Source organism: Mercurialis annua, linkage group LG4, assembly GCF_937616625.2.
Source record: "Mercurialis annua linkage group LG4, ddMerAnnu1.2, whole genome shotgun sequence".
In the NCBI taxonomy this organism is placed as follows: domain Eukaryota; kingdom Viridiplantae; phylum Streptophyta; class Magnoliopsida; order Malpighiales; family Euphorbiaceae; genus Mercurialis; species Mercurialis annua.
This window is the reverse complement of record NC_065573.1, coordinates 35581494-35593719: the sequence shown is the minus strand read 5'-3', so window position 1 is coordinate 35593719 and position 12226 is coordinate 35581494. Positions and strand designations below refer to the sequence as shown.

Sequence of the window (12226 nt, the reverse complement as noted above, 5' to 3'; positions counted from 1 at the left end):
TGTTATTACAGAAACAAATACAATGTTGAGTTCAATTCTCCATTGGATCCAAAATCAATACTACTACATACTACCAAAGTAGTTGTTAAGTTCAAAAATAAAATTGGTAAAAAATCAATGTCATTGTATCTTTATTACTATACAAAAATACATATCTTTTGTTGGATTTAACTAGCAAGAACCAATGGCTGATTGCTTGGGCCTGTGATGTGGAGAGATCATAAATTGCTGAGTTGGGGTTACTGCTGATTCAGAGGGTTCACTCCCCAAAATGACACCCTGCTTTTGCATGTAAACCAATTTGTCTTGCAAAAGATAAAGAAAGATGATTAAACCTAGCTCAACTGTGAAAATGATGGACCAAATTGATATGTTTTTGGAAGTTTTGTGATGGTAGGCTTGGAATCCGGTGTACATGTTGATTACTCCCAACAAAGATATTGCAGTTCCTAGTATCCAGTGCACAAAGAACCACCCACTTCTTGCTTTTGATCCCCTGTACAAAATAAACAAAATTTAGGCCTATGTTAAAATCTATTTTGAAAGTTTGGTAAAATTTATCCAAAAAAAAAATTGAATTGGAAAAGTGGACGTAAAAATTTAGATACAATTACATCAAATTTTTCAATTTAATTTGATCATATTTGTAAATATTAAAAGATTTAATTGCAATTCATATAAGCGCAAATGTTTGAATATTAAAAGTGATTCTATCTAAAATTAATTAATAATATTTGATAATTTTATTATGAAAAATAACTTTTAATTTAAAGTCACCTATTTAATAGAAATATTATGAAATATTGAATATGAGTTACCTATTTAATAAGGCAGTTTTCTATAAAGAAAATGTTGCAAATATCATGTTTGCATAGAGCTCTCAAAGCAATGGATTCAGTTCAAACCGTATCAAAGTAAGCACATTGATTTGATTGATTTTTTTTTGGGGATAGGTTACCTCAAATAATTTTTCTATTTTTTTTATTTTAAAAGCCAAACTGGTCTGAAAATTAATTTTTGAAAATTTCAAATCGATGAAAATTATCGGTTTCGGTTTTCAGTTTAGTTCGGTTTTTCGCATCAGTAATGCTGTGATGATGGTTACCTTTGTGGGCGTAGAAACCCTAAAATAGCTTGGAACCATATAATACCATAAAGGGCTACCCCTATTCTTTGATGATGATTATCGAACGCATTGTTGAAGTTCTTTATCGACATTACCGCTCCTGCTGTAGCCACTATTACTGCAATGCTCTGCTAATTCATAACCGATTATTTAGTCTCTTTTTAGTTATTACTATATAGAATATACAAGATTAAACTCTAATGATCAAATTTGTTTTCACATATTACTATATTAGTATATAATAATTAATTATATAGTTCAAACAATCAACTCCATTACTTGGGATGTGCAAAAATCAAACCAAACTAATTCAAAGATTTAATTGATATTTATATTTTATTCTCTCAACTTATTTTATGATATGCCAATTAATTCTTAGCATAACTCTAATGATTAAGTATCTTTCTCCACATGTTTATGTAATAAATAATAAACAACCAACTTCAGGATAAAAGTTAATTTAAAAATGTACTATGAGTAGATTGTAAAGCTATATAAAAAAATTAGTTATGTTCCACACTCCCTTTGCTTGCCTCTTAAGAAATCATGACCCTAAAATTAACAGCAAATTATAGGTTTATGAAATCAAATGCTTGCAAATCAGGCAAAATCCTCTTTCTTTTTAGTTCCTTTTCCTATATATTAATGATTATGATATAAAGCATAGGACATCTCACTTATGATAAACAAATTTACTAACTTTGGTTTGATGATTATAAAGTCTTATGACCAAATTATGTTAACTCTATTTATTTATTTTTGGAAGTGATGCTAATTACTATCAACTATCAAGATCTTACAAACAATTAGCTTCTAAGAATATACATAAATCTTACGTTCGAATCTAATTGGACCAATTAATGTGAAAAATAAATAAATAAATATATCTATATTAATAACAAAATTGACTAATATACCATCAATAAAAAAATGACTTAATCATCCAAAAATACTCCACTTCTCGACTTTTTCCGTTTATGGACTTACCTTATATCAAATTTGCCTTTTTATATTGATTTATATTACTCCGATTTACAATTTTATTACAAAGGATTTCAAACATGAAGTAACATGCAGGGTATATGTGAACTTTTTTCACTACAATTAAAATAATGACTATAATTAAAATTAAAAATTAAGAAATGAACTAAAATTGAGAATTTTGAAAGGTGAAACCATAAGAATTCAATCACAGTCACAAGAGAATACCAATTTGATCCAAAAGAATTTAAATATGTTTAATCTCTTAACTTATTTTAATGATATAGTCTATAACAAGAAAAATACTCATAAATAATTTAAGAAATTATATAACCAAGTTTATTAAAAAAATATGCATTTTTCGGTTTATTATCAATAAATTTAAGATTTTTTCCTCCAAATGTAAACTAGTTTATCATAAAAAATAACTTAATTTGTTGGTTCGTATCTACCAATTTTCAGATGTGTATATGATATTTGTTTTAATTCCAAGTCTCTACTAGCTAGCTAGCCAGTAACAAGTACAACTAGCTAGTGGTTTTATTTTGAAACTAATAAGATCCAATCTAGAGTAATACATCATTTTTGAATGGTAAAAGAGAAATTAATTAAGAAAAAAAATACTAAAATGAATGAAAAACCTGCCTGTGAAATGGAATGTATAAAGAAAAGAATCTTGAGCCTTTTTCTACATTCTTCTCTGTGTGACATTCTGATGGTAAGTATACCAATAGGCATTAGAAACCCCATTGAAACCCACAGAAGAATCCCATGAATTTTAATCTCAAACATCAACTTTGGACTCAGCTGTATGTATACAAAACAATATAAAATTAATAATGGATTTCAATCTCTCAATTATCGCTACTAGAAAACAGCGGATTATCAATGGAATTTCCCGACGGATTTAAAATTTAGCGACAAATTTGTCTGTCGGTAAAGTCTCAAAAGGTGGAAAAAGTTCACATCCGGAGTATTCCATTTCCTTAAGGAATTTCTCCGATTCCCGACAGAAAAAGCCATCAAAAATCCGGTATAATAGTGTTATAATGCTTATTAATGTGATAGAAAAACATACAAAATTAAATTCTATCTTATTTACCTTTTGAATGTCATTTAATTCATTCCTCTTGCTGGTTAAATGACTGGTCGTGTTTCGAACATGCGCGGGCGATGAACATACAAGAATGAAATGGCTTGCAAAGATGATGAAAGAAACAAAAAGTATTTGAGAATTCATTTTGCAAAGTTTATGCAAATGCAATGCTTTTTGCCTACTTATTTGAGATCTTGAAAGATGTTTATAACAGGGTTTCTTTTCTACAACCTTTCTGCAAAGCTACAAATAAATACATGCAGTTTTAAGGACAAGAATGTTAAAAGTGCTCAAAGTTGAAATGTAGTTTTAATTTATAAATTGGTTTGAAAGAAAGTTAAGTAGAATTTATTTTCTTTTATTCCACGGAGAAAGTGCACTGAATTTGAAACTGGATATTAAATTGAATCAAAATATTTGTTTGTTAAAGTAAAATCTAATGAATACAAGTCTGTTAGATACACAATTTTTTAAAAAATGTATAAATTTAATTAATTTTGATATTTTTATCTTTATTTAAAAGATTACATGTAAATTTACTTCAAAAATTGTTTGAATTTTTTGTGGACCATTATCGTTGAATAAATAAGAGTGGATGATGCATGGATATATGATTGTTTTAGGTGAAATGAGTAAGAAAAGAGAGTGTGTGGGGAATTGGCATGGATTGCTAATTCAGATGTGTGGGGTTCATAGAGAGTTTAGATTTCAACCAAAATCTTTGTTAATGGGATTTTGGCAGGTTACACTACCATATCACCATTATCTTCTGCTTCCCACTCCTAGCTACTTATTTTCCAATCTAGAAAATAACATTTTGTATAATTTAACAATTAATTTAGTGACGAATTGTTTTTTGTCGCGCTAATTTACCGTAAATCCTTTTCTAATTAACAATGTGTAATCACTTTAATATAGCCAAACCGAAGTGAAAAATCGAACAAACTTGTTCGGTTTTATAATCATACTTCCTAAAATTTCCAGCTCGATTCGATTTTATAAAAAATGGAAATTTTGATTTGGTTAGTTCTAAATGCATCTCTATGTACAATGCGAAAAAGGAGAGTTTTTGGAAAAATTCAGAAAAGATTTAGGAAAAGGAAAAACAAGAAGACAGAAAATGAAAACAACAATTGTGTTCAAATTTACATAAAAAAGTAGGGTTAATTCCTAAAAAAATCACGAACTTTACACGAAGTTTCATTTTAATCATGACTTTTAAAAGTTGTCATTTAAAGGCATGAACTTTCATTTTGTTTCAAATCTATCATTTCAGTGTATTTTTGTTGACTAAATTCTTCAATAAACTATCAATGAAAAACCCAAATTATAAATCGACATTAAATCTTATTATCTTTTAGTCATAGTATATAGGATTAGGAATTTTTGGTTCGATAAAATACACCGGATTTTATTTTGGCGATATATTTGAAACAAAATGAAAGTTCGTGCCTTTAAATGACAACTTTTAAAGTTCATGATTAAAATGAAACTTCGTGTAAAGTTCGTGATTTTTTTAGTAATTAACCCAAAAAAGTACCTGGAAAATATGTTATTTGTACTTTTTTTAATACACCAAAAACAAAAACAAAATTAAACAAAAAATTGTTGCTCAAAGAAGAATTGTCTCATTTGATGAGGAGTACGATGTCGTTATAAAAACATATACAACATCATAAATATTTCTTAATAACTTTTAAATTAATTAATTTTTTTGTTAATTTGATTTTCAGTTGTTCACCATTGTATTGTTAATGTAGCTTCATAACTGATTAAAAAGATGCCTGTAATAATATAGTTCCAATTTTATTTTTTTATTGTTTTCTGTAATTTGCACATATAGTAACTTAAATATATGTTTAGATTTCAATGGAATTTGTTGTCAATGGAATTTTGGCAGGTTACACTAGCATATCAACATTATCTTCTGCTTCCCACTGCTATGTATTTATGTTCCAATCTAAAATAATAACAGTTCGGATATAGACAAATTGCCCCCTAATTTAACAAATAAATTTAGCGATGAATTATTTTTTCGTACCTATATCTATGGCGAATTTGTTGTAAAATCCAATTGCCAATTAATTCTGATAATAAACTCTTTGTGATAAGGTAAATTTGTAGAATTAATATAACCTCTATTCGGTAAAAAAATCCATAAAACTTAAAAAAAAATAATCAATTTATGTTTGCAATAATGGCATGCAACCGCCACATGGTCTATTGTATAATGGCATAATGACATGAAGCTAATTAATTAAACTTACAAATATTTAACCATAAGTACCACACTCATATTCATCACATTTCATGATGAACTTGCTGAAATAATAATTGGGGGCACAATAACAATATAAACAACGAAATATAGTTTATCTGTTATAGTTAGGATGTGATGTTAATTAGGGCAAAGAACATATAGTTAGAGTTAGGGTGTGGTGTTAATTAGGTAATATGAAATCCTTGAACTTAATTATACTGTATATAAAAAAGTATAATAAAAAGAGAATGGATTAGAATGATACATCATTAATGACAATAAAAGTAAAATTAAGAAATAAAAAGAGGCAGAGGTAGGCTGGATTTTCCCCTCTATTTTTTAAAACTGCTGTAAATTTCTTGGTTTGGAGTTTAGAGTTGGAGTAATGGGAAAAATGACAGGAAAAAGGAAATATATTTTATAAATATAAATAATTTTTGGACAAAAAATCTATAAAGCTAAAGAAAATGATTATTCAATTTGTCAAAATATTTATTTTTTGTTCTTTAACATGTTAATAATTTAAAATTATTCTCAAGACCTAATTTTACATAAACTCTAAACAAATAAATTTACAGCAGTTGTAAAAAAAAGAGGTAGAGCTGGTCACAGAGGTAGCCCCAGCCACTGGTTTTGAATATTTTGGCTAGAGGGCTGCAGTTGACCCTCGGCCCTAGCTCGACCCCTGATTGTGAGAAACTCAAACTTGAGCTCATGTCTAAATATGAGTTCAAGTTAAATTTTAAACAACTAAAACTCGAGCTTGAACTCAACTAAATTTATATCGATTTAAGAGAGTATTTAAGCTCAAAAAAACATATTTAATTTTTAACAAAATGTAAATTTAAATTTTTAAATACTTTCAGCTTTACTTTGAAACAATAAATAAAAACAGTAAAAACACTATGTTAACAGTAGATACAATAACCTAATAAAAAACCAACTTGAAACAAGTGATCAAATTAAAAATTTGAACACAAATGAACTTCAAATTGTAGACAATAATAATGTTATAGAAAATTTATAATGACATTGAGTCATAACCAGCAACGCCCTGCATATTGCCTAATTAATGTCTAAAACTACACTTTCCTCAATACTTGTCTGCAACAACATGGAAATAAAAAATTGAGCACGGCGGATACCATTTATTGCCTCTTCCCGACTAATCGAAGTGGGAAGACGGAAAAAAATAAATTATTTGATGTCTCACTATGCAGTATGCACTTGTGACCTCCTGTATGCTTTTGAGTTTTTTTTTTTTTTGTATAAATGAGCCTAACCGGATTTTGTGACTTCATGAATAGCATTCGCCAAATATCCGACATTGCCTGTTGTAACGCCAGCCATGCTGCGTATATTATCAGTATTATTAGCAAACTTCGAAGTTCTCAGATGCACACATTAAAATCCAGTAATACGTTACATAAAATATTACCTGATTCGGCCATTGCGGGTCATATATATATGAAATTCTTTTGTCAAACGATCAACTTGTTCCGGTGTCATGCCACTGTAGCAAAACATGCCAATCTGTTTCGAAGACATAATAATCAGTGAATGACAGGGATATGAAAAGTAGAGCAAGATATTAAATAATGGTCAAAAAGCAAGATTAGAAAAAAAACTGAATCGAATCAAATTTACAATAATATAAATATTTGAAACCAAACTGAACTAGTGGGTTCATTTTTCAGTTTGGTTCAATTTTTTCCATTCAGTTAGTTTCAAGACTGAATTGAGATTTTTTTTACTTCAAAACAAAACCTAACAGAAATACCAACTTTTTTATAATGACAAACCATACCTAACCAAATTTATCGGTTTTGTTTGGTTCGATTTTCACACACACATTAGAGGCATTTGTCGAAATCTTGTATACCTGATCAGTAATGTGTTTCCATGATAAAGGTGAACCCAACTTTTCTAGGTTTTCTTGCAAAGCAGTCCGCATGGAAATGATCCGATCAGCCATTACCTGATGCGAAAAATATCCCATATTGTCAGTTTCCACCATTTAAGACCTTGATGAAGAGAGTGATAATAAACTACCTTTACTTCCTTGAGCCATAATTGCTTCAAGTCTGGATTTTCAAGAATAGTTGAAACTACGAGTGCACCATGAACAGGTGGATTGCTGTACATTGGCCTTGCAAGTTGCTGCAGCTGACTTTTCACACAAACTGCTTGTTTCTCATCTTCACAGAGCACACTGCAACAAACATTAAAATTCTTCACTTTGAAATAATGAGAACATTTGGCCTCTGAATTACTCAACAGTGTACTATTTTCCCTGATCACCTCTAAATTCTAATTGATACCAAACGAGAAAATGGTTCAAGTCTATAAACTTGTGTGACATGATCAATAGGTTCAAAAGGTTATAATTTCAGGTCAAATGGATCCAAATTTTAGAGGACAGTGACAATACCTGAGGCATCCTACTCTCTGGCCATAGAGCCCCATATTTTTTGCATATGATTGAGCAATTCCAATATGATGACCATCCTCGAGGAAAATTCTGATGGACTTTGCATCTCTCTCTGGATCACCACTGGCAAAACCTTGATATGCCATGTCAAATAAGGCAAAATGATTTTTCACCTGCAAACAACATGTTTTTTAGTAAAATATTATGATGCGTGATAGTTTCAAATTAACTTCAGCATTTTTTGCTGTCCATTTAGGTTCAGTACAAGAATAGCTTAGAGTTGCAACAAGAATAAATTTGCAGAAAACATGAGCAACACAGAGTATACATTTTGAGTTTAATAATAAGCACATTCCCGCAGCTGAAGCCCAAGTTTATTTTTTTCCTTATTTCATAATAAAAGACAATGATAAAATCAGGTCAAACCATAAAGATGCTACAGAGTCATTCTTGTTTAACTGTGTAAATGACTGATATAAAAGAATTCAGCTAAATATTAAATAGGAAGCAAACTTAAGAAGATAACTTTTAAGTTTAAATTTATCCTTAACAATAATGACAATATTTTACAGTTTTTAAATGACAGAGATTCACAAGAAAAATCTAAACTTTCAAAAAGTGTATTTACATTAAAACCATCACATATTTATCTTTCATGCCCCTATCACATGGTAGCTAACTTTATGCAGAATGCATTATAACAAAGAGATGAAAGGCAGTTCCTGTTTACCTTGAATAGTTGTGAAATCTCTCTCCATTGTTCCTCAGTTGGATCAACCCCGGTAGGATTATGAGCACAAGCATGAAGTAGAAAGAATGAGCCGTTTGGAGCATTCTGCAGTAAGACATTTATATTAATCAGACAGAACAAAAGTGAAAGGTTAACAGCTTAAAACCTTACACGAAACAAAAGAGAACATAGATGCACACACAAAAAGAAAAGAATCAATTGATTTAAAATAATCTACTTCAGAAGATTAAAATGTAGCTTAAAACCTTAACATCGTCCATCAGTGCAACGAAGTCTAAGCCCCTGGACTCTGGGTGGTAGTAATGATAGGTCTGCTGAGGAACCTGAGCATCTCTCCAAATATTATGGTGACTGTTGAAATCTAATGTTAGAAACCCATGTGTATTAAACAAAGAAAGTAAAAGGAGAACAAGAAATTTCAAAATTATGATACATGCAGGTCCAATACCACAAAAAGTTGATAGCAATGAAGATTTATGCCTTCTTAAGTAAAAGGGAATTAAAGCAACCGATACTCACTTAGACCATGTTGGGACTGGTATGTAAATTTGGGATTCAGGACAAAAACGCTTTTGAAAATCTGCAAAAAGTCGGCATGCTCCGGTCCCAGAGAGGGATTGCACTGCTGCTATTCTTTTGTCCTTAATGAACTCAGAATTCTCTCCATAAGCCAATTTCAGTGTGTGCTCCACCATCTTGACACTCCCTCCCATAGGAAGATATTCCCTGCACAAGAATACATTAATTAAGGCATCTCTGTGAAACAAGAACATGCAAAATTTTAAAGTAAAACACAATGAAACAAGCATATTACAGCATGAGATCTGATGTAAACATCAAAAAAGAGGATTGCAAGAAAACAAAACATAATCAACTCAATTTCAATAATTTTCTTTTGTAAGAATATAATTGTCAATTCCAAGGGCAATGATGCAATGTTGGTAGTACAACTCAGAGGTCCTATCGCTGGAGTTAGGACTAAAGATCTAAAGGCAGCTGCGACATCCAAAATTATTTAAGGGTACGCGCCACCAAACTGTGCCACTTATAAAATACCATTGTAGTGTAGTGTGGCTACAATCCAGTACTATATTTTGAAGAAAGACAAGACTTGTTACAATTACTAAAGTTTTCAAACAAGCACTTAAATTCTACATCAAATTTATTTGAGAATCATTACTCGTATGCTTACTATGTTATACTGTATTCACTTAATAGTGCACATTGAGAACATTCATTTAAATGATTAATAAAGGAGATAAATAAACAAATAAAAATTCACAATTTGAAGGTTGCAAACCTTGCAAAGTCCTATAGTTTTCCGATATAATTTTGTTTATTTAGGGGTGTCAAATAGGGATTCATAAGAAGACAAATAGTTTTTAGACGTCTTCAACAGACTTTATAAATATCTAAGAGAGGCAACAAAAGTGAAAAAGAGGAAACACAGGTAAAGTTGCACAAAAACATAGAAAGTATCATCGACATAAGACTAGTTGGTAGAGAGGCAACCAAAATGCTCCATTGTTTCCAATCGCTATTACTTTGCAGAACATAACTAAAACTGATATAATGATCATGTTAAATCCAGAATTTGCCTCTATTCGCAGAATCACTGATCCTACTACTGCTCTACAGGACACACTTTGCTACGGCTATTCAACATCCATGTTTCCACTACCACATACAGCCACATTTTCAGTATCACAACCGTCATCCCAGAGTAAACCATCATGATTTGCACTCCTACACTTCCACCAAATATACAAATTTCATAAAATGAAAACTGTCTGATCGCATTGTTTCGGAAAAATGATTAATTACCACTTAAAAATATGGTTACTTATATCATATATACAACCACAGCTGATAATACTGGAGTAATCCAATAATTCACATGTTACAAAATGAGTTTAACCTTAAATTCTTGAATAAAAAACAGTTTGATTAATTAACTGACATGTTTGCGTTTCCAGCAATACGTCTCTCAGCTTCTCTAACACACTCCAAAACAACCGGCTTTCCATTGTCATCTCTGTAAGCACCCTTTTAACCAAAACAAATACATATTCAAAAAATAATAATTAATCAAATCAAAACAAAACAAATAAAAAGGAGTTATATTAATAAAAGAAATAACATACAACTCCGACGTTGACTTTATCAGGAGACGGGTCAGCAAGAAAAGCCTCGGTAACACCGAGAATAGGATCTTTAGGAGCTGGCTCAACGCTGCGCCACCATGAGGACATGGATCTTGATGATCCCGCCATCAACTGCTTGCTGTTTCTTGTGAGGCTGCTGCATGTGATCATCGCCTTACTGAGAGCCATTTTGATCTAAGAAATACAATTAAAAATTCTGAAACTAAGCACACAGAAATAAAAGAATTATTTGACGAGGTGAGGAAGAACTGATTCTTTGGTAAGTTGTTGGAGAGAATAAAGAATGGGTTTTATTTATGGGTTATTAGGGATAGGGACAGCACTCTAATGAGCAAGTTGTGTTGGGTGCACTTTGAAATGTGTGAGCTTTTTAATTTGTTGAATGCAATTTGGACTCTGCTGCGCTTTCTTTTTGATTTTGTTCGACAATTCCAAAGTTAATGTAACATGCCACTTCCTAATAACACATCAACTCTATTTTCTGTTCGTGACTACGTTAATTTTATTTGTAAAACACTACAATTTATTCCATCCTTTTCAATAGAAGTTTCCATTTTTTTAATTGTTGCCTATTTTAATTTTTAAAATTAGTTTTTAATACTTTTTAGAGATGCTATAAAAATAACCTCAATATTTAGATACAATAAAAAAAATTGCTCCTTAAATTATAATAAAGAGTCAAGTTGATTAAAAAAATAATTATTTTAATAAGTTAGTCCATAATTTAATAGAATTACAAAATTAAATTATTTTTAAATTTTATCATCTAAAATATTATGGTTATGCTTTTTAAGTTCTAGATTTCAAATATTTATAATGTATCTTTTAAACAATATAATTATTATACATGTTATTTAAAATGTATTCTATTTTTTTATTTGACTTGGACGATATTATTAATTTTTTTTAATTATGTTACTACTATGTCTGATCTAAATCAATATACATTTTTAGACAAACAAGTATTAATAAATTTGGTTCATCTAAATAATTTTTTTTATATAAGATATAAATAAATAATAAAATTATTTATAATTGATCAAACAAAAAATATTTAATTATATTATTTATAATTTTAATTAATTACATTTTATAAAAATTTTGATTTATTTTATCCTTTAGTAATGTAATATTTTATTAGTTTTACTTGTATTTTATCAGTGCGAATAAATACTTATAATCATACACTACACCGTTACATTAATTTAGAAAATAATTAATCAAATGAATAGAAATTAAAATTAAAATAAATTATTTTTTACGGTTATATTTTTATAAAATAAATACTTCCTCCGTCCCGTTTAAAAATGACAAATTACTTTTTCACATATATTAAGAAAGCATTAACTACTATAGTGTTTTCTTATTTTACATCTATTTATGGTAGTGTTGTATTTTGTGTATAGACTAATAGTC

At 29.6% G+C, this 12226-nt stretch overlaps 2 protein-coding genes across 2 annotated transcripts; both read right to left on the bottom strand.

The window, feature by feature from the left end:
• Positions 1–10: 10 nt before the first annotated feature.
• Positions 11–3503, bottom strand: LOC126676644 (cytochrome b561 domain-containing protein At2g30890). Its single transcript, XM_050370884.2, has 4 exons — positions 3210–3503; positions 2753–2914; positions 1106–1254; positions 11–496 (listed from the first exon to the last, which is right to left on the bottom strand). The coding sequence occupies exons 1-4, from the start codon at positions 3345–3347 to the stop codon at positions 172–174; spliced, it is 774 nt and encodes a 257-aa protein (XP_050226841.1). The 5' UTR covers positions 3348–3503; the 3' UTR covers positions 11–171.
• A 2904-nt stretch (positions 3504–6407) lies between these two features.
• On the bottom strand, positions 6408–11203 carry LOC126679040 (aspartate aminotransferase, mitochondrial). Its single transcript, XM_050373975.2, has 10 exons — positions 10790–11203; positions 10606–10691; positions 9165–9371; positions 8891–8996; positions 8625–8729; positions 7895–8067; positions 7516–7675; positions 7346–7441; positions 6902–6996; positions 6408–6814 (listed from the first exon to the last, which is right to left on the bottom strand). Exons 1-10 carry the CDS (start codon positions 10976–10978, stop codon positions 6742–6744), a joined length of 1290 nt encoding a protein of 429 aa, XP_050229932.1. The 5' UTR covers positions 10979–11203; the 3' UTR covers positions 6408–6741.
• Positions 11204–12226: the final 1023 nt, after the last annotated feature.

Coding starts and splice junctions, on each gene's coding strand:
- LOC126676644 (XM_050370884.2), bottom strand. CDS start 3,347: ATGAATTCTCAAATACTTTTTGTTTCTTTCATCATCTTTGCAAGCCAT. Junction 1,255..2,752: donor TTATACATTCCATTTCACAG/GCAGGTTTTTCA, acceptor ATGAATTAGCAG/AGCATTGCAGTAATAGTGGC. Junction 497..1,105: donor GGGTTTCTACGCCCACAAAG/GTAACCATCATC, acceptor TATTTTGTACAG/GGGATCAAAAGCAAGAAGTG.
- LOC126679040 (XM_050373975.2), bottom strand. CDS start 10,978: ATGGCTCTCAGTAAGGCGATGATCACATGCAGCAGCCTCACAAGAAAC. Junction 8,730..8,890: donor CACTGATGGACGATGTTAAG/GTTTTAAGCTAC, acceptor GTCTTACTGCAG/AATGCTCCAAACGGCTCATT. Junction 8,068..8,624: donor AGATTTCACAACTATTCAAG/GTAAACAGGAAC, acceptor TGTTGTTTGCAG/GTGAAAAATCATTTTGCCTT.